The 27,501-nt window shown below is 43.7% G+C and overlaps 1 protein-coding gene across 2 annotated transcripts in view; it reads right to left on the bottom strand.

Annotated features, from left to right (window-relative positions):
• Positions 1–27,501, bottom strand: part of LOC311143596 (plakophilin-4-like) — a 119,353-nt gene that overhangs the window by 72,348 nt on the left and 19,504 nt on the right. For both annotated transcript variants that reach the window (XM_084179446.1, XM_084179445.1), the window contains exon 2: positions 10,078–10,217. In XM_084179446.1, the coding sequence (XP_084035572.1) occupies positions 10,078–10,212 (135 nt within the window). In that variant the 5' untranslated portion in view covers positions 10,213–10,217. The remainder of the gene's footprint in view (positions 1–10,077; positions 10,218–27,501) is intronic.

The raw sequence follows: 27,501 nt of genomic DNA, 5'->3' as shown, positions 1-27,501 counted from the left end.
GACAGAGGTGGCATGTCCCTCTCCTAGACACGTCCTCACTGTCTGCTCTACTGTAGAACAGAGACAGGAAATGACAACATATGGCATGTGTCAGCATACTCCACATCTCTTCCTCAAGTGACTGCAATTTTACCATCCCAGAGCAGCCAAGGATTTCAATATATTTTATGCAGCACTTTAATGCATATCTAATGCTTTTGTAACATGATGGGTAGTGTGACGGAAAGCATCGAGTGTTACAGATGTTCTTGGAGTTCTTTTGCAAGGTCTGACATGCCACGTAGTAGCAGCAGTTGTAATCCTAGTGTACTTCACACTTTTCTACCCCATTGCCATGACAGAAGAACATAATCAGAATCCATCATCATAATGGGGTTTGTTGAAATTTCTAAAGCCACCAACTCAAACTGACGATCATGCGGAGAGCAACTGTAACAATAAGCATCATCAACATGTTGACAGGAATAAACAATACCTCCTGCTACAGCACAGCGGGGTGTTGTTCATAGGCATCTTCTACAACAATCAAGATGATGGAAATCAAAGGAAGTCCATTGGTATATTGTAGCAATGCTGCAGACATGAGGTACACCTGGAAGTGAAGCTATAGTGTACTTTAGAAGACTACTAGTTGACTTACTAAATTAATAGTAAACTAATGGTAGACCTTTCAATGTGTGAACAAGGGCAGTCCCTTTTTTCAACATACCTCCTACCTGACTTTAGTGAAGGAGAGAGTACTGCACTCTACCCACCCCCCGACAACACACACAGTGAGTTATATCACAGCAATCTGTGCTTCAGCCCTGGCAGCAGAGGACGTCCAAATCCCTCTATTAATTAAAACTAGAGAACTTATCTGACTTTTCATTTCTCACTTCTTCTCTGTGCAGCCAAGTCTCTATGTGATGGTGCACAGGCCCAGCAGCACTCAGAAAGAGTTGTGCGTCCCAAATGGCACCCTATTCCTTTTATATGGTGTGCAGTACTTTTGATCAGCGCCCATAGGGCTCTGGTCAAAAGTAGTGCACTATACCGGGAATAGGGTGCCATTTGGTGTTCAAACTGGGCTCTGCTCTGATCCAGGCAGTGTAAAAAAGAGGGCACAGACTCTTGTCATCCAAAAGGCCTGCAGGTTCATTTAAAGTTACTAAGGCCGATGGATATGTCCTTTACCGGGGGTTGAGGAATCCTCTGGAAACATATTTGTTCATTAAGTGGCAATGGAGCTTGACAGTCCTGCTCTCTAGCAGCAGTGTGTGTGTGGCTGCTAACGTATTCTGATGAGGCCTACGACATAGCTGAATGTGGGAGGGAGGGAGGGAGGGAGAGAGAGGTGAGGAGAGAAAAAGAGAGAGAGGGGTGAGGAGAGAATAAAGAGAGAGAGGAGAGCGAGAGAAAGAGAGACAAACAGCAGAGGTGAAAGAAAGAGGAGAGGAGAAAAATCACCTTGGGAAAAACACTGAGACGTGGGAGGAACAAGGTACAGGTTGGCTGTCACAGACATTTGTAAGCAATAAGCATAACACAATGCTACCAAAGACAACGAGAAAATCAAAGCACCGAACAAGAGAACCGATTTCAAGGCCCCTTAAAACATAACTTAGAAAGGTCATACCTTAATCTATAAACCTCAACAATATGAAGAATTTAATCAAATGTTATTGAATGCTATTCATCGCTTTATGTTCCATTTGTAGTATTTTCATGTGTAGAGAACAAATCACTCTCCAACAGATCTCTTCTGATATTGTGTCAACAAAGCTCTCTGATGCCAGTCTATGTAAAGCATCCCACTGGGCACAGACATCAATTCAACGTCTTGTCAACGTTGGTTCAACGTAGTGGAAATAACGTTGATTCAACCAGTGTTTGCCCTGTGGGATGGCATTCAAGGTCTCCTCTAAACTGTACATACGGTCCTCAGTGCTCGAGCTTCTCACATAGATTACCAATGAAGGGGCTGCATTAGCAGCAAGCTGGCTCAGTGGATTCCACCAACACTTGGACCAGACTCTGAAACCCAGACTGTCTGCATCCCAAATGGCACCATATTCCCTATATAGTGCACTACTTTGACCACCCTATTCCCTACATTATTCCCTACATTATTATTATTATTCTTATTATTAAGTGGGTGCTTATATTTGTCCTATTTCAATTGAATTGGAAATGTGTTTTTTGCATATTCCAACTCACAGGTCCCAGCCAGGGTCTTCCCTACACAGTGCACTACAGAGAGGGGGAGAGTAAACCCAGTCTGCTCCATCTAAAAGAGGATGCCTCTAATCTTACTTTGCATTTTAACAATGGCTGATTTTTCACAGAGGGAAAAGAAAAGAAGACAGAGATTGTACCACAGAGAGGATTTGGACCGTTTTATAGCATTTTCTCTCCAAAAACCACAAGATTCTCTATATACTGTGTTTTGTAAACTACATTCCAGAAGACAACTTTTGCATCCCAAATGGCACCACATTCCCTATATAGTGCACTACTTTTGACCAGGGCACAGAGTGCAGTTTGTGACTCAACCAATATTCTCCAAGCTCACTCCCCTCCCTGAGCCTGATGGTAGTTGTGTAGTTCTGCCTGGCTGGCTGCAACTGGCTACGGATGATGCCTTCTGCAGCTGAATGAAAGCAACACAAAAGGCAATATGTGTGTCTTTTAGAACCAAACAAAGATACAAACACTGCCGAAGAAGGGCAATCATACCCCCACTGCCATTCATCTGGGCCTCACGAACATAAATGTACTCTGGGAGATCGATAGCTAGGTATTTTCCAAGTTGTGGCTCCAGGCACGATCTCTCTATGAGGAGAGTTATCTAGAAACTTGAGATCCTGGCTGCTACTGCAGTGGAAAAAGAGATGGATGGAGTCTACCGACCAGCAGTGTTAGTTCAGCCTACCTCAGTGCTAGTTGGTGGGAGAGTCAGAGCCTTGTGCTGCTGAGAGATGGGTACCTCAGAGAGCTGCTAGAGCTCATGGGTAATCCACCCTGGAACTGTGTCGGCCTATTCCCGCTACTCTGCCTTCTGCTCTTCCTTCGGGATTCCGAGGACAATTCTGAATTGTGAGGACAGCCGAGGCCTAGTCCTGTATACCATCCTCCCCCCATGCTGCGAGAAGCCTCTCATTGGTCCCTGTCGCGCTGGTCCTTGTCACGCTGGTCTCTGGTCATTGGTCTCTGGTCATTGGTCTCTGTCATGCTGCTGCTGGTGCTACAGATGCCCTCCTGCCTACTACTGATGACACTGATGATGATAACAGCGATCGATATTAGGAAGGAAGAAGAGGGTTGTCCCTGAGCTGGGCTGGGTTTAAAAACAGACAGGCCTGTGTGTGCCAGGGCCGGCCCACTGAGCCCGTGCACACCGCTCCTCTGGGGTCTTCATCATGTCACTTTGGCAGCAGATTATTTGCCCTCCCTTCTGCAAGTCAGTCAGTCTCCGCAGTGACGGCATGCTGCTGCTAAACAGCATAATGTCTGCAGCAAACTAATCTGTTCTCTCTATCCCCTGCTCTCTATTCTATTTCATTTGTTATCCTATTTTTAACTCTGCATTGTCAAAAAAGTACCCGGAAGTAAGCATTTCACTGTTAGTCTACACCGGTTGTCTACGAAGCATGTGACAAACACAATTTGATTTGATTGTCTCAAGTCCCATAGGAAAATTGCGGCGAGATGGGCTTCCATTTTTTCGGACTATAATTGAGGCGGGAATGCTTATGCTTCCAGATTTCTCCTTGCCTGTGTCACAGCAGAAACAGCACCAGGGAGGAAAGAGGATATAAGCCTAGGAGCTAGCTAGCTAGTGGAGAAAATCACCAATCGATTCTAATTAAAGACCTTTGTTCAACTCCAGAGGTGGAACCGTGTCTGCAAGCAGTGCAATTTTAACCTTTCTCCTGCTTTTCACCAGCAGCATATGTAGAAAGACAAATCCTGCCTTTTAGTCAACTGCCAAATTATTATATTTCTTTAACTTCTCCAGCTTCAAGTAAGAAAAGTCCTTAGAGATCACTTGGAGCATTTTACCAGAAAAAAGAATGGAGGAAGCATTGCATTGTGATCTCAAGAGGGCAATTTATCAGCCTGCTTTTCATTGCTTAAGGAGCAATTACATTTTTAGCACGCACAGCAAGGTCACCCCCCTGAGCAGTGCTTTACTACAACACACACCAGGCCGTGTGTGTGTGTGTTCGTGTGTGAGGCTGAGCCAGACGTAGGCAGGGTCATAATAAGTGTGCCCTGGTCGGCCAGAGAAAGCAATTCAGCAGACAGATTCTTCATGTGTAATGGACTCTAAAAAAGCAAAGTAGGAACATTCCACGGCTGTGTTTTCTAAGAGGCAATGAGTTGGGAAATCATGTGGTGCAGTGCCTGAGAGGCCCATTCTGCCAGTCTCAGTGGTGCCGTTAGGCATGCCTGGGCACATTACAACTGTTCACCAGGGGCACTCTGCCCCAGGACTGGCAAGGCTGAGAGAGCAGCATCGAAACACATCAACACATAAGACCAGGGTTGTATTCATTAGGCACCAAATGGAAGAAAATTGACTGAAACATAGAAAAGATCTACATGAACTTGTCCAATAAGAAACACTCATTTTCCTTTTTCGTTATGAAACATTTTGCTACGTTTTGAAAATGGTGTGCACTAATGAATATAACCCAAACCAGTTACGCCACTTACACCATATGAGTGAAACAACCATGGTGGACTGAAGTCAAAGCTTCCACTCACCATCACCGAAGGGAGAAAGCACAATGAGCTACTTATCCACCTAGCCTCTTTTCCCTGTGACTGATCCTCTTATCACAGTAAATACATCCAACGTCCCCGAAGAGTAATGGCACTGGACGTAGGGAAGGATAGAGGGATGGAGGGAAGGGGGGGTTCTTGGTTTCCTTATTTAATACACAAAGAGCTTAAGATTGTCTAAACACCGGAGTCACAGTCTGTGTCCCAAATGGCACCCTATGCACTACGCTCTAGTCAAAAGTAGTGTACTTTATAGGGAATATGGTGCCATTTGGGACGCACACACAGAGTGGGATTAGCGGTTTCAGTTGAGTTGACCTGAGGGAAGAAGCCTGTGTGAAATGGACAAGAACTCCCCTGTCAGCTGTTACGTAACCACTGTTGACCACAGTTAGCAGGCTAGCAGCCACACACACAGTTCAGAGTTACAGCCCTATCAGAAGGTTGCGCGTGAGCTGACAGCGAGCGAGGGGTGTGTATCAGAAATGGGATTTGTAGTTGGACTGATGGCGTATTAACACCGGCTAATATTTCCTGTTGGTGAAGTGTAGTGTTGTCAGCGAGCCATACAGAGTGTGTAGGCTGCGTCCCAAATGGCACCCTATTCCATTCGGAAAGTATTCAGACCCCTTGACTTTTTCCGCATTTTGTTACATTACAGCCTTATATTGTAAATATATATATTTTATCTACACACAATACCCCATAATGACAAAGCAAAAACTGATTTTTTAAATGTTTGCAAATGTATTTAAAAAAATGGAAATATCACATTTACATTTTTACATTTGTAGTCATTTAGCAGACGCTCTTATCCAGAGCGACTTACAATTAGTGAGTGCATATATTTTTCATACGTATTCAGACCCTTTACTCAGTACATTGTTGAAGCACCTTTGGTAGCGATACAGCCTCGAGTCTTCTTGGGTATGACGCTACAAGCTTGGCACACCTGCATTTTGGGAGTTTCTCCCATTCTTCTCTGCATATCCTCTCAAGCTCTGTCAGGTTGGATGGGAGCGTCACTGCACAGCTATTTTCAGGTCTCTCCAGAGATGTTCAATCGTGTTCAAGTCCGGGCTCTGGCTGGGCCACTCAAGGACATTCAGAGACTTGTCCCGAAGCCACTCTTGCATTGTCTTGGCTCTGTGCTTAGGGTCGTTGTCCTGTTGGAAGGTGAACCTTCGCCCCAGTCTGAGGTCCTGAGCGCACTGGAGCAGGTTTTCATCACGGATCTCTCTGTACTTTGCTCCGTTCATCTTTCCCTCGATACTGACTAGTCTCCTAGTCCCTGCCGCTGAAAAACATCCCCACAGCATGATGCTGCCACCACTACGCTTCACCATGGGAATGGTGCCAGGTTTCCTTCAGACATGACGCTTGGCATTCAGGCCAAAGAGTTCAATCTTGGTTACATTAGACCAGAGAATCTTGTTTCTCATGGTCAGAGTCCTTTAGGTGCCTTTTGTCAAACTCCAAGCGGGCTGTCATGTGCCTTTTACTAAGGAGTGGCTTCCGTCTGGCCACTTTACCATAAAGTTGGAGTGCTGCAGAGATGGTTGTCCTTCTGGAACAGAGGAACTCTGGAGCTCTGTCAGAGTGACCATCAGGTTCTTGGTCACCTCCGTGACTGAGGCCCTTCTCCCCCCCGATTGCTCAGTTTTGCTGGGCGGCCAGCTCTAGGAAGAGTCTTGGTGGATCCAAACTTCTTCCATTTAAGAATGATGGAGGCAACGGTGTTCTTGGGGACCTTCAATGCTGCAGACATATTTTGGTACCCTTCCCCAGATCTGTGCCTCAACACAATCCCGTCTCGGAGCTCTACAGACAATTCCTTCGACCTTATGGCTTGGTTTTTGCTCTGACATGCACTGTCAACTCTGAGACCTTATCTAGATAGGTGTGTGCCTTTCCAAATAATGTCCAATCAATTGAATTTACCACAGGTGGATTCCATTCAAGTTGAAGAAACATCTCAAGGATGATCAATGGAAACAAAGATGCATCTGAGCTCAATTTCAAATCTCATAGCCAAGAGTCTGAAGACTTATGTAAATAAGGTATCGTTTTTTTGTTTTTAATATATTGTGTGTAGATTTATGAGGAAAATGTTTCATTTAATCCATTTTAGAATGAGGTTGTAATGTAACAATGTGGAAAAAGGGAAGGTGTCTGAATACTTTCCAAAGGCACTGTAGCTAGTGCACTACTGAGGTGCTATTTAGGTTTTTATTCAGGACATACTGCTCCTGGAGCCACTACAGAGAGTGGTCTTATCTCGCTCTCCCTACAGAGAGATAAGAACATTAACGTCTGACCTCTAACCTCACCACACACACACAACCTCCACATAGAAAGTCTGCTGAAAAACCCTCCACTCTATTCCGTTTAGAAAACGGAAGACTTCTTCGTGACATTTCAAGGGTTAAGTCAATAATCCGACGCGTCGGGCTGTGAGAAGCAGCCAGCTATTCGGCTCACCTTCTGCTTTACCGGTGAGCTGTCAGAGGCACTAGCGACGTAATCAGGCACACCGCCTAACGTGCCTTCCGCTCTCTCCCCCCGCCGACAGGCAGCCGCTATCCTGCATGGAGCCGAGGAGCGAGCATGACTAAGATGTGTGTGTACATTAGAATCCAGAGGATGAAACGAGCGGACACATTTTGGTGGTCTCCTTGGCTAGCGTTCACCCCTCCCCCGGGAGACCCCACAGGAAGCACGCAGGGGCACAGCGTGATCAACAGAGAGCTCGTTAGTGGACCTGCCTTCCCCTCATATTCATTAGCACGCGACAGGAGGGAGAGGGGGGATTATAATGCATGCTCAGCTCAACTGTCTCTTTGTCTCCTGTGAATGGCACCACACCACACCACTCAGTATTCAGTGGGGACACTACTGAGGCATGGTCTGCGTCATGGTATGCGTCCCAAATGGCACCTTATTCCCCATGTAGTGCACAACCTTTGACCAGGACCCATAGACCAGGGCTAATGGAAGTCTAGAGGCTAGGCTGGGCCCCAACAGGACAGGCTATAAGAGGGACTTCCCTACGTCCCTTTGACCCCACTCCATCCTTATCAGACAGTCGTTTCCAAGCAGCTTCAAATAGGCCCAGTTGTAAACGGCTAGGCTACATTACAGCTTGAAGAATTCCTCTCTGGTTGTTGACTTGGTTACACCCGGAGAGGAGGAGTCTGGATGAAAGCATACAGAAACTTCCTCCTCTTTTCCTGCTTTTCATTATTGCAGGGGATTATTCTACCCTTCAGCCATGTACAACATCCCCTAGTAGATGGTTACACTGAAATCAGCCAACTTTCCCCTACACATCACATTGGAGTAGGAGTACCCTTCTTTTCTCACACATTCTCTCACATTTTCCATTTTGCATTTACTAATTTAAGGGTAGACTAACATTTCCCTGTGCGGATTCACTGTGTCTAACTAAAACAGAGTGATCACAGATGTATGCAGAGAGACGTTTTATATGTTTCATTTCATATAATGACTGTGTTATTGTCTTAAGCCCACAATACCGTGCTCCAGTGCTTATTACGTATTCACAGGGATAACAATAATGTGGCAGAAAAAGCATTCAGAGACAAAGGCTTTCTCATTATTGCTGAATTCACAGAAAAGGAGACGTTGACTGGCTGAGTGACATACTGTGGCTTCCCTCCAGTCTCCAGTTCCATTCCACTCTAGATGAAATTGATTTTAAAAAGTAGGTCTTAGATTATCTCCAAAACACCCCTTCGTCTAAATACAATTTTAGCACGATAATAAATATGAGAAAGAGAGAGAGCGCGTGTAAAGTTAATTAGAAAAACTGTTTGAGTGTGTAAGGAGAGAAGAAATCTCCTAAAGTCTCCGAGTGAGATGAGTGTGAAAGAGCGGAGCAAAAAGAGGTAGGTTGTAATAAGCCATTATGAATGTGTCCCACCGATGGCGGGTCAAAGTACACTAACGAGGGAGCAGCAAAGCCCGGCTGTGTCCCAAATAGTACCCTATTCCATATGTAGTGCACTACTTTACACCAGAGTCCTATGGGCTATTTGGGACGCAACCCCGGTAATAACTAGCACTTCAAGTCTGACAGCCCAAAAACCCTCACATTAACACCAAACACACTCTCTGGTTCATTAGCAGTCAGGAGCAGAGGAGGCACAACTGCAAATGAACAGCGAATGCACTCAAAAAAATCTTGGCCAGACTGTCCTTGTTCGGGCAGAGTGGGATGAAGAAGTACAGGGAGAAGTTTTAAGAGAAAGAGAGAGGGGGGGATTTCTAGCATATGGACTCACCAGGCAAGGACTCATCATAAGCCTGTCCACAGGCGCAGGCTAGCATGTTTACAGCAGGCAAGATCCCTCGAAGGTCTGTTTCCCCACAATCACAGGAAAGACTCGTGCAGAACCAGGAAAATAACTACTATCCCAGCAACGACTGTGACATCCAAGGCACCCGGCTTCCTCCCTCCTTGCCTCCGTCTCTCTCCCCTTAACTCCAGTCTCTCCAACTCCCTTTCAACACTGTGAGGACGGATTAACTTACACTCTCCCCAATCCCAAACAAGAATTCCCTCTGAGGCATGTCTCACCCCGGCTACTCTCTCTCCCCTCTCTTTCTCACTCGCTGTCTCCCCTGACTGACTTACTGCCTGCCTGTCCTGACTGACTCCAAGGAGGAGCGGCAGAACAGAGGAGCACTATGGGGGAAAGAAGTGACATTGACAGGTGCTCTCCAATTGAACCCTCCTTCCTGTTGACTTGGGTAAACAACGGGAGTGTGGAGCGCTGCCATGGACGGCGCGAGGGATGGAGCGAGCGAGGGAGGGAGGGGTGTGAGTCAGAGCGTGTCCTTATACAGATGGCTCATCTCTCTGTTTGCACTAGATGGATCTCTTGATTGTGAACGCACTGCACGGCTGGGCACAACTTAGTCACCATTTACAACCTACCGCCAGCTAGGACCACCTGCCAATGGTCAAAGGTCAGAGCATTCTTAGCTATTTCTCTGTGTTCTCAAAAAAGTAAATACTGCCTCGTTTTGCCAAAAAGCATTTTCTACAGTAAATCGGGGCCAGTCCTTTAGTAGCTTAACGAGATAGTAACAGTGTTCATACAGTGTGGGTGTTAAGAGTGCAGAGAAAGTACAGCATGACTACCTGCTCTTGAGCAGTGATACAATATGATAGGTAATGAGAGGTGTAACAGAGGTTTGTGTACCTGCTCTTTGGCACACAGGTGTGACAAGCGGTATTTGGGCAGTGACACAGTAAGATATGTGTTATGGAGCTTCCAGTACCTGCTCTTTGACGGATGCCATGATGTTGTTGGCGGTGCTGTCAGCCTCCATATTTCGGATGGTGTGTTGGGCTCCCTCTCTGATGGTCACCAGAAGCACCTCCTCCGTCGATGGGCTCTGCTCAGGAGCTGGCATTCCTCCTGCAGGAACACACACAATCTGGTCACCCAATACGCTGCTCTGATACATACAGTACCAGTCAAAAATTTGGACTCACCTACTCATTCAAGGGTTTTTGTTTATTTCTACTATTTTCTACATTGTAGAATAATAGTGAAGACATCAAAACTATGAAATAACACATATGGAATCATGTAGTAACCAAGAAAGTGTTAAACAAATCAAAATATATTTTATATTTGACATTCTTCAAATAGCCACCCTTTGCTTTGATGATAGCTTTGCACACTCTTGACATTCTCTCAACCAGCTTCACCTGGAAGGCTTTTCCAACAGTCTTGAAGGAGTTCCCACATATGCTGAGCACTTGTTGGCTGCTTTTCCTTCACTCTGCGGTCCGACTCATCCCAAACCATCTCAACTGGGTTGAGGTCGGGTGATTGTGGAGGCCAGGTCATCTGATGCAGGACTCCATCACTCTCCTTCTTGGTAAAATAGCCCTTACACAGCCTGGAGGTGTGTTGGGTTGAAAAACAAATGGATAGTCCCACTAAGCCCAAACCAGATGGGATGGCGTATCGGTGCAGAATGCTGTGGTAGCCATGCTGGTTAAGTGTGCCTTGAATTCTAAATAAAATCACAGACAGTGTCACCAGCAAAGCACCCCCACACCATAACACCTCCTCCTCCATGCTTTACAGTGGGAACAGTCCTGTGTAGCTCAGTTGGTAGAGCATGGCGTTTGCAACGCCAGAGTTGTGGGTTCACTAACTGTAAGTCGCTCTGGATAAGAGCGTCTGCTAAATGACTAAAATGTACATGTAAACTACACATGCGGAGATCATCCGTTCACCCACACCGCATCTCACAAAGACACGGTGGTTGGAACCAAAAATCTCAAATTTAGACTCTAGACCAAATTACACATTTTAACCGGTCTAATGTCCATTGTTCGTGTTTCTTGGCCCAAGCAGGTCTCTTCTTCTTATTGGTGTCCTTTAGTAGTGGTTTCTTTGCAGCAATTCGACTATGAAGGCCTGATTCACACAGTCCCCTCTGAACAGTTGATGTTGAGATGTGTCTGTTACTTGAACTCTGTGAAGCATTTATTTGGGCTGCAATTTCTGAGGCTGGTAACTCTATTGAACTTATCCTCTGTAGCAGAGGTAACTCTGGGTCTTCCATTCCTGTGGCGGTCCTCATGAGAGCCAGTTTCATCATAGCGCTTAATGGTTTTTGCGACTGCATTTGAAGAAACCTTCAAAGTTTTCCGTATTGACTGACCTTCATGTCTTAAAGTAATGATGGACTGTTGTTTCTCTTTGCTTATTTGAGCTGTTCTTGCCATAATACAGACTTGGTATTTTACCAAATAGAGCTATCTTCTGTATACCCCCCCCCACCTTGTCACAACACAGCTGATTGGCTCAAATACATTAAGAAGGAAAGGATTCCACAAATTAACTTTTAAGAAGGCACACCTGTTAATTGAAATGCATTCCAGGTGACTACCTCATGAAGCTGGTTGATAGAATGCCAAGAGTGTGCAAAGCGGTCATCAAGGCAAAGGGTGGCTATTTGAAGAATCTCAAATATAAAATATATTTTGATTTGTTTAACACTTTTTTAGTTACTACATGATTCCATATGTGTTATTTCATAGTTTTGAGGTCTTCACTATTATTCTACAATGTAAAAAATTGTAAAAATAAAGAAAAACCCTTGAATGAGTAGGTGTGTCCAAACTTTTGACTGGTAGTGTACATGTGGACATGTGTGTGTAGTTGTGTACACATGACCCAACCGATGGCATCCCCACACCATCGGCACAGTAGACAGAGGCAATAATACACACAAGCACACATGCTTGCACAGAACCCACCAAGCAGACATGATACACAGTATGGCTATATAAATATTAACTGAAGATACTAAAACAGTAGGCTAACACACACACACACACACACACACACTTAAAACACACCCACGCATGCCAGATGGACCATTCCAAAGACAGTCACAAACACTGAGTCAATTCCATATGGCCTTGAGGCAACAAACAACTTCAGTGATGACTTGTGTACAGACTCATAAAAAATCCAAACCCCAACTCCAAACACACTAAATCTTCAAGTGAAGTCCAAAAAGGACATTTGAATTCCAAGAAAGCCCACAATTCCTAGAGCGTACAGCGGCACAACAGTGGAAAATGCTGTACGCTCCTCGCTCCTGGGCATCAGGAGTGAAATGTAAAAGTGCACAAAATAGTTATGGCCTCATGACAGGCCAACCACCAGAGGAATGCAAGGGGAGGCAGTTTCTGATCCATTTTTACATGAAGGAGCCTGTTTAGCCAAACAAGGTATTTAAGCACCTGAGCCGTAGCCGGGCTGAGAGCTCACAGGGCTGCCACAGGCTGAGATAAGACAACGGGCTGAGGTATAATGAGGGGGTGCTGTTGGGGACTTTGGGGAAACAGGGATGTCACAAGGACTTTTACTGCTTCTTCAATCCTCCACTGCTGCTGTCATCTGGTCTGAAAGCTACAGTAGAGCCAGTCCCAGTGTGGCCTAGACAGAACAGGAGCATGTTGAGGTATAGGACCCAAATGACACCCTATTCCCTATATAGTGCAATACATAGTATAGTGCCCTATATAGTACACCAAAGTGCTCCATGGGCCCTGGTCAAAAGTAGTATACTAAATAGGGAATAGGGTGTCATTTGGTAATGGCGAGTATATTTTTTCAGGATTATGTGTGTATTGTTTTTTTATTGCTAGGTATTACTGCACTGTTGGAGCTAGACACACAAGCATTTCGCTGCACCTGCGATAACATCTGTAAATCTGTGTACGCAACCAATAAACTTTGATTTGATTTTGAGTCAGTCTCAATCTCCTCTACGGCGAATTGCAGTCTGGATATTGGCTACTGGGGAGCGTCATTAAACCATATCCTTATTTACACCACGAGGGCTCCAACCCTCCCAGCATAACTCAATAAGACCTCCATGAAACTATCTCTTTTTATATGCCTCATTCATTATGGCAGTCAGCTGGTGATTGGTGGAGTTGTTCCGCTGGCATATTATGCCAACAGAGCCATGCATTATTGAGGCTACTGAGTACAGTACTGCACTGGATGTGCACCACACACCCAGTACAGGAATCATTTAACGCAAGCTTACAGCCAGCCAGCCAACAGAGAGGCCCATTGGGCTGTTTACAGTAGAGATAGGCTCTGATGGGAAACTCCTGTCTGGGGAAGACAAGCCAGTCTGGGAGGTCCCCGAGATAGTCGAACAATATGTGAACCGTGGTATTCTGGGTATTTCAAGGTCGCAGCAGATCGGATCACGTGTGGGTATCGGGTGGCAGACAGGGGATATTACTATTAGTATTACAAGCATGCTGGTAGCAGGGTCATAGCCTTTACACCTCACAATATATAGATATCCTTTGTAATGTAGCAGGGAGGAACAAAATGTTTTCCTAGTTGTTACACAGTGTTACTCTTTTGTCTCAAGGAGAGTATCTTGCCTTTAGTTCCCATAACATGGAGCAGTGACAGGAATCTAGAGAATCACAGTTCCAAATTGAGTGTGCTCTTCCTTGCCAAGTCAAGATGGTTACAAAAACAAGAGCAAAAAAAAGTAGTCAGGGCTCACTGTAGGTTTCTGTTAATACCCTATATATACACAGTACTCTGAAAGGATTCAAAATAATGCTATTCAGCTAGCATGTCCCAGTCACTGAGAAAAACATGTCTGCTTTTGTCACAAAGTATGGAATGGCCTTTGTTCATGGAGCTCCCTTGAAATGAATAGTATGACATTTTTATGGACAACATGTAACATAACTCTTCAATACACAGATGAGTAGAGCCAAAGCAACCGCTGTAAATTCAGATTGATACACAGTAAGACTGAAACGACGCAATTAGATAAATCATGACACATTTCCATGTGCAGAAAATCTACGTTGGAAAACTGCCCACTAACCAGAGTGGGGAAAACACACTCTCAGAAAACCAATATGCTTCCACAAACCAAATCTGCGGCCACCTAAAGCAAAAGGAAAATTGTGATTTGTATCTTATCTTACTGAAATTCCCCATCCTATCTGGGACAGGACTACTTAACCTCTCTCAGCTCAGGGTTCTCCATTACTAAGATCAGGCTCCAGAGAGTGTTGGACATACCACAACTCTGCTGCACACTACTACTACTACTACTACTACTGCTATTACAACAATCTGGAAGTTAGAGCAAAGCTGCTGACCCAGCAAGTTCTTCAGGATTACCTCCATTGTTTCCCTTCAAAACGAGATGCAAAAAGAAGTATTATAATAATGAACCGGAGCCTTGTGAAAAGCCCCCATGCATCAGGTCTCTGTAGGGTTGTTTGGCGTCTGGTAGTTTCAAAGCAAAGCTAGAGGCTGCCTGCCAAGTAACCAAGATGCAAAGGGAGTCAAACACAATCAGCGCTGCTTTAAAGACTGTAATTAGGATAATGCCTCCAGGACAATACCAGGAGTTCACAGGATCCAGGTTAAGTCACTCAGAACAAAAAGATGGGCCAATGTCATTATGAACCTGGTCATTTCCTCTGGCTAAGCCCAAGACAAACACAGTCAATAAGACAGACAGACACTACTAGGACCTCCAGTGGGACTTCAGTGTCAATATTTAGGGAGGATTATTGCACCTTCTGTGTGTGAGTCAAAACACACCATCACAAAATTAAATCTGTCTGGAGTAAGGAGCTTTCCCTAGATGACATCCCCCCATTACACAGGCAGATAGATGGGTACAGACACACAGACAACTGACCCCTGGTCAGGTTATCCATTTCTTCTGGCCAAAACACTGGGCTAATTTGACTTCTCTCCGCCATCTACTGGGCACAGGATATACACTAGAGCTGGAAGTGCACTCAAGGGTCAAGGAATCAGCAAAACAATGAGCATCTGTAAACGCTACTAACCAGCTACTAACTGGCTGCTCGGCTAAGCAGCCTTGACAAGACAAATACAAATCCTATTTCCTAATCATTAAAATCCTCGGCATCTCTAGCTCTGCCAAGAAACCGCTTCGCATGACCCCACCCGGACTCCCGCCAACGCCAACCAGGTCACATGGTCTAGTAGTCCAGTCAGTGACCTCATAGTCCAGCCACTCTTCCAAGCTTCTATTACGCAATCGAGTCCAGAGGGCACAGAATTGTGTCTGCACCGCAGCAGGGAATGGTCAATGTGGTGGGAAGTTGGGAATGGGAAGGGGTTCAAATGAAAAGGTAGAGCAGTAGTCTAGCAGATCAGTGGAGAAGATGTAATGGGTCTAGACTAGGGTTTAGAATTTTCCCGGTATTTTACAAAATGTTCCATCCCGAGAATAAATCACCTCTCCCGGATAACCCGGTATTTCCCGCCAAAACCGGAAGTATCATTCAAAAGCATATACAGTGCATTTTGAAAGTATTCAGACCCCTTGACTTTTTCCACATTTTGTTAGACTTATTCTAAAATGTATTAAATAGTTTTTTCCCCCTCATCAATCTACACACAATACCCAATAATGACAAAGCGAAAACAGGTATTAAGACATTTTAGCAAATGTATTAAATATAAAAAACTGAAATACCTTATTAACATAGGCCTCATGTAGCTCAATTGGTAGAGCATGGCGCTTGCAACGCCAGGGTTGTGGGTTCGATTCCCACAGGGGGCCAGTATGAAAACAAAATGTATGCACTAACTGTAAGTCGCTCTGGATAAGAGCGTCTGCTAAATGACTACAAATGTAAAATAAGTACTCAGACCCTTTGCTATGAAACTCTAAATTGAGCTCAGGTGCATCATGTTTCCATTGATCATCCTTGAGATGTTTCTACAACTTGATTGGAGTCCACCTGTGGTAGATTCAATTGAGTGGACATGATTTGGAAAGGCACACACCTGTCTATATAAAGGTCCCACAGTTGACAGTGCATGTCAGAGCAAGAACCAAGCCATAAGGTCGAAGGAATTGTCCGTAGAGCTCCAAGACGGGATTGTGTCGAGGCACAGATCTGGGGAAGGGTACCAAAACATTTCTGCAGCATTGAAGGTCCCCAAGAACACAGTGGCCTCCATCATTCTTAAATGGAATAAGTTTGGAACCACCAAGACTCTTCCTAGAGCTGGCCCCCCGGCCAAACTGAGCAATCGGGGTAGAAGGGCTTTGGTCAGGGAGGTGACCAAGAACCCGATGGCCACTCTGACAGAGCTCCAGAGTTCCTCTGTGGAGATGGGAGAACCTTCCAGAAGGACAACCATCTCTGCAGCACTCCACCAAATCAGGCCACTCCTCAGTAAAAAAGGCACATGACATCCCGCTTGGTTTGCCAAAAGGCACCTAAAGGACTCTCAGACCATGAGAAACAAGATTCTCTGGTCTGATGAAACCAAGATTGAACTCCTTGGCCTGAATTCCAAGTGTCACGTCTGGAGGAAACCTGGCACCATCCCTACGGTGAAGCATAGTGGTGGCAGCATCATGCTGTGGGGATGTTTTTCAGCGGCAGGGACTGGGAGACTAGTCAGGATCGAGGGAAAGATGAACGGAACAAAGTACAGAGAGATCCTTGATGCTATAGCCTACCGCCATTGCGCATTCGCTCTTCTTTCAAACTACCAGTGAGTTCTATTGGCTGCTGCATTTCACATTAAGCAAACAAGAGCTTGCGTCCCTCTTCGAAGTCTATTGGTATAAGAAATGCTAAAAACAAATTATGTCCAGCAAGCTATTCTAGTCTAGATTTTCCTGCATGGGACTACAAGAGCTAAGGAGCGTTTTTAAAGGAGAGAGGCCAGCGGAACACAGGTGCGTGCGTATTGCGCAAGAGACAGAGGCTATAAGTTAGAAGCTTATTATGCATAACCCCTCCTTCATTAGCTAAATATAAGGCTAATAGTGCATTGAATGTATTACCTGAAAGAAGTAGGCTAGGACATCTATATATAGGCCTATATATCAATCTTGAAGACGATTATCTATTTTGGATGCAATTTGAATGGAATTGATGGAGCGAGAGAAAGACTGCGAGAGTGTTCGCTCGTGCAATGATTTAAAGCAATGATATAGGAGTGTTTTAAAACTCTGCAGCTGCAATAAAATAAAATAAACGTTACAATTAAAAAATAAGGTGACCCCTGAAAGCCAGACGTGCATTCAGTCTTTATATTACTTTAGCATAGGCTATGCTGCAGCAAATGTAGGTCTACCGGTCACAATTTTTAAAAAAAAGTTACTATGATGAGATGATGGGTCTACATACTGAGATGGGCTGTCGGTCCCCACCCTGAGCGTTGATGATTCATCATGCAGTGACCAGAGGGAAAGCCGTAGAGAATCCAGATTTAGACATTGCATATAATTGTACAGTTCCATTTCACATCATGCTGTTCATATAAATGATTTCTTATAATTTACTGGTTTCTCTGTTATTTATCCCGGGAAAAGGGAGTAGTTTTGGGCGGTAAATCTCAATAACCAGGTTCCCGCCATTCAACCCTAGTCTAGACATCAATGGGTGACTTTCAAATCCTCTGCATGATACTTTATCTGGCTGCAGAAGCCTCTTTAAAAAGAGATTATTTGGTGCTTTTGTATACTTTTTAGCCAGAAGTTCTGAAAGTAGCACTCATGAGCCAAAAGTGATCCCAGAAAATTGCATACTACATCACATACAGTTGAAGTCTGAAGTTTACATTCACTTTGGTTGGAGTCATTAAAACTAATTTTTCAACCACACCACAAATGTATTGTTAACAAACTATAGTTTTGGCAAGTCGGTTAGGACATCTACTTTGTGCATGACACAAGTAATTTTTCCAACAATTGTTTACAGATTATTTCACTTATAATTCACTGTATCACAATTCCAGTGGGTCAGAAGTTGACATACACTAAGTTGACTGTGCCTTTAAACAGCTTGGAAAATTCCAGAAAATGATGTCTTGGCTTTAGAAGCTTCTGATAGGCTAATTGACATCATTTGTGTCAATTGCAGGTGTACCTCTGGATGTATTTCAAGGCCTACTTTCAAACTCAGTGCCTCTTTGCTTGACGTCATGGGAAAATCAAAAGAAAAATCAGCCAAGACCTCAAAAAAACATTTGTAGAGCCCCACAAGTCTGGTTAATCCTTGGGAGCAATTTCCAAACGCCTGAAGGTACCACGTTCATCTGTACAAACAACAGTACGCAAGTATAAACACCATGGGACCACGCAGCCGTCATACCGCTCAGGAAGGAGACGCGTTCTGTCTCCTAGAGATGAACGTACTTTGGTGCGAAAATCGTACTTTTTGGAGAAATGTCCTCTGGTCTGATGAAACAAAAATAGAACTGTTTGGCCATAATGACCATCGTTATGTTTGGAGGAAAAAGGGGGTCGCTTGCAAGCCGAAGAACACCATCCCAACCGTGAAGCACAGGGGTGGCAGCATCATGATGTGGGGGTGCTTTGCTGCAGGAGGGACTGGTGCACTTCACAAAATAGATGGCATCATTAGGAAGGAAAATTATGTGGATATATTGAAGCAACATCTCGAGACATCAGTCAGGAAGTTAAAGCTTGGTCGCAAATGGGTCTTCCAAATGGACAATGACTCCAAGCATACAGTTCTGGCAAAATGGCTTAAGGACAACAAAGTCAAGGTATTGGAGTGGCCATCACAAAGCCCTGACCGCAATCCTATAGAAAATGTGTGGGCAGAACTGAAAAAGCTTGTGCGAGCAAGGAGGCCTACAAACCTGACTCAGTTACACCAGCTCTGTCAGGAGGAATGGGCCAAAATTCACCCAACTTATTGTGGGAAGCTTGTGGAAGGCTACCCAAAATGTTTGACCCAAGTTAAACAATTTAAAGGCAATGCTCCCAAATACTAATTCAGTGTATGTAAACTTCTGACCCACTGGGAATGTGATGAAATAAATAAAAGCTGAAATAAATCATTCTCTCTACTGTTATTCTGACATTTCACATTCTTAAAATAAAGTGGTGATCCTAACTGACCTAAAACAGGGAATTTTTACTAGGATGAAATGTCAGGAATTGTGAAAAACTGAGTTGAAATGTATTTGGCTAAGGTGTATGTAAACTTCCGACTTCAACTGTATATGCTATATGTTGTTTCATATTATATGTTACATATTACTATATGTCACTATGACCAATTTGTGATAGCACTGTTGTTACAGGCTATATCGCTAGGGGGCCTTTTCCTGGTTAAATAAAGGTTAAGAAAAAACTGGTCACGAGACTGAATGCCACGTGGCTGAGAGTAATAATACGCATTGGACCGTCAGTCAACCAGAGGGAAGAGAAGAACTGTGGAGAAGAAGGCTTCATAAGGCTGATTGACACCCAAATTAACCAGGTCACATTTGTTGAACAATGAAACGTGGAAGGGAAAACCAGAGCTCAGATATAATTATACATTAGCCTGAAATGCAGAGGCAGGCAGTCTCAGCAGAGCGGCAGTTCAAATGCTGATTGCTCAGTCTTCAACCATAAAGCATGGGAAATCAAACAGCTCAAATAGAGTTGTGAGCTGACTCGCGCTAGCTACTCACAGCAATGGGAATGAAAGCTGACCACAATATGGTGCTCCCCTTACTTTGCCTACGAAATTTAGGTCAGATTTTTTTACTTACACCACATTTTAGATATAAAAATCTACACTAGTATTAATTAAATATATGCTGTATTTGATAATTGGACCAACAACCCTCGTACAGGTCTACTTCAGCCACAAGGCAAAAACTAAAGCTGATAGCACATTATGCAGAAGTCCTAATAAATGTGTTATATTGGCCCGTTTAACATTCCATTAAAACTCTTGGCCCCCCAATCATTGGTTCCTCTGGACTTCTTAAACCGGCACGAGGGCAGCAAACAAAGGGCATAATTAACTCCTCTAGAAGCCTACTGATTGATGCCTTGGCCATGTGCAATAAAGAGCTTGTAGGGAACCACACCTCCATTACACAGCACAAAGTAGCCACAGTAATGTCCTCAAACACCCACAAAGCTTAATTGCCTCTTTCAAATAGCATATTGACTTAGCTAAATAAAAGTGATATTTTTGGTCTCTGGCTGCCTTTTCAGACTTCACTAAGCATGGTCGATACCATATTTCAGCGCTGATAAACAAACCCCAAGAAATAACAGACATGAATTATAATTCTACGTCGGGCCAAATAAAGTATCTATCAAGACTGCAGCAAGAATGCAACATATTTCTTACCAAGTAGTTGTCAGAGACATATTCTGAAAGCCCCAGCCCAAACTATTACGCAGACAAAGCACATATGCGTAGACTGCTGACTATAGTTAAAACTAACTACAGTTGCTGATGTAATTTGGTTTTTAAAGCATGTGTTATACACAAACAAGTTCAAGTGAGCCTCTCATACTTTACAACATGGCCTAGGCCCTAGAGCACACACACCCTGCAGAGACAATTTCATGTCATACTATTTTCTTTTAAAATCTCCCAGTACAATAACACATGAATTCTACTGAGATTTATCCCACATCAAAGATTCAATATGAGACAGGCATGTGTTTACATGTCATTGTACGTACACACACACACACACACGTGTATATACATATACATACACACACATACATACATACATACATACATACATACATACACTACCGTTCAAAAGTTGGGGTCACTTACAAATGTCCTTGTTTTGAAAGAAAAGCAATTTTTGTCCATTAAAAGAACATCAAATTGATCAGAAATACAGTGTAGACATTGTTAATGTTGTAAATGGCTATTGTAGCCGGAACCTGCTGATTTTTAATGGAATATCTACATAGGCGTACAGAGGCCCATTATCAGCAACCATCAGTCCTGTGTTCCAATGGCACGTTGTGTTTGCTAATCCAAGTTTATCATTTTAAAAGGCTAATTGATTATTAGAAAACCATTTTGCAATTATGTTAGCACGGCTGAAAACTGTTGTGCTGATTAAAGAAGCAATAAAAAAATGGGCCTTCTTGAGACTAGTTGAGTATCTGGAGCATCAGCAATTGTGGGTTCGATTACAGGCTCAAAATGGTCAGAAACAAATAACTTTCTTCTGAAACTCGTCAGTCTATTCTTGTCCTGAGAAATTTAAGCTATTGTATGCGAGAAATTTCTAAGAAACTGAAGATCTCGTACAACGCTGTGTACTACTCCCTTCACAGAACAGCGCAAACTGGCTCTAACCAGAATAGAAAGAGGAGTGGGAGGCCCCGGTGCACAACTGAGCAAGAGGACAAATACATTAGAATGTCTAGTTTGAGAAACAGACGCCTCACAGGTTCTCAACTGGCAGCTTCATTAAATAGTACCCGCAAAACACCAGTCTCAACGAAAACAAGGACATTTCTAAGTGACCCCAAACTTTTGAACGGTAATATATGTATATATACACACACACACTCAGCAAAAAAAGAAACGTCCTCTTACTATCAACTGCGTTTATTTTCAGCAAACTTAACATGTGTAAATATTTGTATGACCATAACAAGATTCAACAACTGAGACATAAACTGAACAAATTCCACAGACATGTGACTAAGAGAAATTGAATAATGTGTCCCTGAACAAAGGGGGGGGGGGGGGGGGGGGGTCAAAATCAAAAGTAACAGTCAGTATCTGGTGTGGCCACCAGCTGCATTAAGTACTGCAGTACATCTCCTACTCATGCACCAGATTTGCCAGTTCTTGCTGTGAGATGTTACCCCACTCTTCCACCAAGGCACCTGAAAGTTCCCAGACATTTCTGGGGGGGAATGGCACTAGCCCTCACCCTCCGATCCAACAGGTCCCAGACGTGCTCAATAGGTATGGGATCTGGGCTCTTCGCTGGCCATGGCAGAACACTGACATTCCTGTCTTGCAGGAAATCAAGCACAGAACGAGCAGTATGGCTGATGGCATTGTCATGCTGGAGGGTCATGTCAGAATGAGCCTGCAGGAAGGGTACCACGAGGGAGGAGGATGTCTTCCCTGTAACGCACAGCATTGAGATTGCCTGCAATGACAACACGCTCAGTCCGATGATGCTGTGACACACCGCCCCAGACCATGACGGACCGTCCACCTCCAAATAGATTCCGCTCCAGAGTACAGTCCTCAGTGTAGCGCTCATTCCTTCGACGATAAACGCAAATCCGACCATCACCCCTGGTGAGACAAAACCGCAACTCGTCAGTGAAGAGCACTTTTTGCCAGTCCTATCTGGTCCAGCGATGGTGGGTTTGTGCCCATAGGCGACATTGTTGCCGGTGATGTCTGGTGAGGACCTACCTTACAACAGGCCTCCAAGCCCTCAGTCCAGCCTCTCTCAGCTTATTGCGGACAGTCTGAGCACTGATGGAGGGATTGTGCGTTCCTGGTATAACTCGGGCAGTTGTTGTTGCCATCCTGTACCTGTCCCGCAGGTGTGATGTTCGGATGTACCGATCCTGTGCAGGTGTTGTTACACGTGGTCTGCCACTGCGAAGACGATCAGCTGTCCGTCCTGTCTCCCTGTAGCGCTGTCTTAGGCGTCTCACAGTACGCACATTGCAATTTATTGCCCTGGCCACATCGGAGGTCCTCATGCCTCCTTGCAGCATGCCTAAGGCACGTTCACGCAGATGAGCAGGGACCCTGGGCATCTTTCTTTTGGTGTTTTTCAGAGTCAGTAGAAAGGCCTCTTTAGTGTCCTAAGTTTTCATAATTGTGACCTTAATTGCCTACCGTCTGTAAGCTGTTAGTGTCTTAACGACCGTTACACAGGTGCATGTTCATTAATTGTTTATGGTTCATTGAACAAGCATGGAAAACAGTGTTTAAACCATTTCCAATGAAGATCTGTGAAGTTATTTGGATTTTTACAAATTATCTTTGAAAGACAGGGTCCTGAAAAAGGAATGTTTCTTTTTTTGCTGAGTTTGTGTGTGTATGTATATATATATATATATATATATATATATATATATATATATATATATATATACATATATACACACACACACACACACACACACAGTGGGGAGAACAAGTATTTGATACACTGCCAATTTTGCAGGTTTTCCTACTTACAAAGCATGTAGAGGTCTGTAATTTTTATCATAGGTACACTTCAACTGTGAGAGACGGAATCTAAAACAAAAATCCAGAAAATCACATTGTATGATTTTTAAGTAATGCATTTGCATTTTATTGCATGACATAAGTATTTGATCACCTACCAACCAGTAAGATTTCCGGCTCTCACAGACCTGTTAGTTTTTCTTTAAGAAGCCCTCCTGTTCTCCACTCATTACCTGTATTAACTGCACCTGTTTGAACTCGTTACCTGTATAAAAGACACCTGTCCACACACTCAATCAAACAGACTCCAACCTCTCCACAATGGCCAAGACCAGAGAGCTGTGTAAGGACATCAGGGATAAAATTGTAGACCTGCACAAGGCTGGGATGGGCTACAGGACAATAGGCAAGCAGCTTGGTGAGAAGGCAACAACTGCAATTATTAGAAAATGGAAGAAGTTCAAGATGACGGTCAATCACCCTCGGTCTGGGGCTCCATGCAATATCTCACCTCGTGGGGCATCAATGATCATGAGGAAGGTGAGGGATCAGCCCAGAACTACACGGCAGGACCTGGTCAATGACCTGAAGAGAGCTGGGACCACAGTCTCAAAGAAAACCATTAGTAACACACTATGCCGTCATGGATTAAAATCCTGCAGCGCACGCAAGGTCCCCCTGCTCAAGCCAGCACATGTCCAGGCCCTTCTGAAGTTTGGCAATGACCATCTGGATGATCCAGAGGAGGAATGGGAGAAGGTCATGTGGTCTGATGAGACAAAAATAGAGCTATTTTGGTCTAAACTCCACTCGCCGTGTTTGGAGGAAGAAGAAGGATGAGTACAACCCCAAGAACACCATCCCAACCGTGAAGCATGGAGGTGGAAACATCATTCTTTGGGGATGCTTTTCTGCAAAGGGGACAGGACGACTGCACCGTATTGAGGGGAGGATGGATGGGGCCATGTATTGCGAGATCTTGGCCAACAACCTCCTTCCCTCAGTAAGAGCATTGAAGATGGGTCGTGGCTGGGTCTTCCAGCATGACAACGACCCGAAACACACAGCCAGGGCAACTAAGGAGTGGCTCCGTAAGAAGCATCTCAAGGTCCTGGAGTGGCCTAGCCAGTCTCCAGACCTGAACCCAATTGAAAATCTTTGGAGGGAGCTGAAAGTCCGTATTGCCCAGTGACAGCCCCGAAACCTGAAGGATCTGGAGAAGGTCTGTATGGAGGAGTGGGCCAAAATCCCTGCTGCAGTGTGTGCAAACCTGGTCAAGACCTACAGGAAACGTATGATCTCTGTAATTGCAAACAAAGGTTTCTGTACCAAATATTAAGTTCTGCTTTTCTGATGTATCAAATACTTGTCATGCAATAAAATGCAAATTAATTACTTTAAAAATCATACAATGTGATTTTCTTGATTTTTGTTTTAGATTCTGTCTCTCACAGTTGAAGTGTACCTATGATAAACATTACAGACCTCTACATGCTTTGTAAGTAGGAAAGCCTGCAAAATCGGCAGTGTATAAAATACTTGTTCTCCCCACTGTGTGTGTGTGTGTGTGTGTGTGTGTGTGTGTGTGTATGTGTGTATATATATATATATATATATATATATATATATATATATATATATATATATATATATATATATATATATATATATATACATACATACACACACACACACACACACACACACACACATATACATACATACATACATACATATATATACACACACCCACACACACATATACAGTTGAAGTCAGAAGTTTACATACACCTCAGCCAAATACATTTAAACTCAGTTTCACAATTCCTGACATTTAATCCTAGTAGAAAATCCCTGTTTTAGGTCAGTTAGGATCACCACTTTATTTTAAGAATGTGAAATATCAGAATAATAGTAGAGAGAATGATTTATTTCAGCTTTTATTTATTTCATCACATTCCCAGTGGGTCAGAAGTTTACATACACTCAATTAGTATTTGGTAGCATTGCCTTTAAATTGTTTAACTTACTTGTTTAAGATACTTTTGTATCCATGTGCAGTTGCAAACCGTAGTCTGGCTTTTTAATGGCGGTTTTGGAGCAGTGGCTTCTTCCTTGCTGAGCGGCCTTTCAGGTTATGTCGATATAGGACTCGTTTTACTGTGGATATAGATACTTTGTACCTGTTTCCTCCAGCATCTCCACAAGGTCCTTTGCTGCTGTTCGGGGATTGATTTGCACTTCTCGCACCAAAGTACATTTATCTCTGGGAGACAGAACGTGTCTCCTTCCTGAACGATATGACGGCTGCGTGGTCCCATGGTGTTTATACTTGTGTACTATTGTTTGTACAGATGAACGTGGTACCTTCAGGCATTTGGAAATTGCTCCCAAGGATGAACCAGACTTGTGGAGGTCTACAACATTTTTTCTGAAGTCTTGGCTGATTTCCCCATGATGTCAAGCAAAGAGGCACTGAGTTTGAAGGTAGGCATTGAAATACATCCACAGGTACACCTCCAATTGACTCAAATGTCAATTAGCCTATCAGAAGCTTCTATAGCCATGACAACCTTTTCTGGAATTTTCCAAGCTGTTTAAAATGCACAGTCAACTTAGTGTATGTAGTAAACTTCTGACCCACTGGAATTGTGATACAGTGAATTATAAGTGAAATAAGCTGTCTGTAAACAATTGTTGGAAAAATGACTTGTGTCATGCACAAAGTAGATGTCCTAACCGACTTGCCAAAACTATAGTTTGTTAACAAGACATTTGTGGAGTGGTTCAAGGGTTTTTCTTTATTTTTACTATTTTCTACATTGTAGAATAATAGTGAAGACATCAAAACTATGAAATAACACATATGGAATCATGTAGTAAACAAAAAACTGTTAAATACAAATATTTTATATTTGAGATTCTTCAAATATTCACCCTTTGCCTTGATGACAGCTTTGCACACTCTTGGCATTCTCTAAACCAGCTTCACCTGGAATGCTTTTCCAACAGTCTTGAAGGAGTTCCCACATATGCTGAGCACTTCACTACGCTTTTCCTTCCCTCTGCGGTCCGACTCATCCCAAACCATCTGAATTGGGTTGAGGTCGTGATGTTGTGGAGGCCAGGTCATCTGATGCAGCACTCCATCACTCTCATTCTTGGTAAAATAGCCCTTACACAGCCTGGAGGTGTGTTGGGTCATTGTCCTGTTGAAAAACAAATGATAGTCCCACTAAGCCCAAACTAGATGGGATGGCGTATCGCTGCAAAATGCTGTGGTAGCCATGCTGGTTAATAAATCACAGACAGTGTCACCAGGAAAGCATCCCCACACCATAACACCTCCTCCTCCATGCTTCACGGTGGGAAATACACATGCGGAGATCATCCGTTCACCCACACCGCGACTCACAAAGACACGGCGGTTGGAAGCAAAAATCTCCAATTTGTACTCCAGACCAAAAGGACACATTTCCACCGGTCTAATGTCCATTGCTCGTGTTTCTTGGCCCAAGCAGGTCTCTTCTTCTCATTGGTGTCCTTTAGTAGTGGTTTCTTTGCAGTAATTCGACCATGAAGGCCTGATTCACACAGTCCCCTCTGAACAGTTGATGTTGAGATGTGTCTGTTACTTGAACTTTGTGAAGCATTTATTTGGGCTGCAATTTCTGAGGCTGGTAACACTAATGAACTTATCCTCCGCAACAGAGATAACTCTGGGTCTTCCATCCCTGTGGCGGTCCTCATGAGAGCCAGTTTCATCATAGCGCTTGATGGTTTTTGCGACTGCACTGGAAGAAACTTTGAAAGTTCTTGACATTTTCCGGATTGACTGACCTTCATGTCGTAAAGTAATGACTGTCGTTTCTCTTCGATTATTTGAGCTGTTCTTGCCATAATATGGACTTGGTCTTTTACCAAATAGGGCTATCTTCTGTATACCCAATTGAGATGGTTTGGGATGAGTTGGACTGCAGAGTAAGCTGGTTGAGAGAATGCCAAGAGTGTGCAAAGCTGTCATCAAGGCAAAGGGTGGCTATCTGAAGAATTTGTTTAACACTTTTTTGGTTACTACATGATTCCATGTGTTATTTCATAGTTTTGATGTCTTCACTATTATTCTACAATTTAGAAAATAGTAAAAATAAAGAAAAACCCTTGAATGTGTA

This window comes from Coregonus lavaretus (genome assembly GCF_964263955.1).
Source record: "Coregonus lavaretus genome assembly, chromosome: 16".
NCBI classification, from domain to species: Eukaryota; Metazoa; Chordata; class Actinopteri; order Salmoniformes; family Salmonidae; genus Coregonus; species Coregonus lavaretus.
The sequence above is the reverse complement of the archived record's forward strand: the minus strand, read 5'-3'. Positions and strand labels throughout refer to the sequence as shown.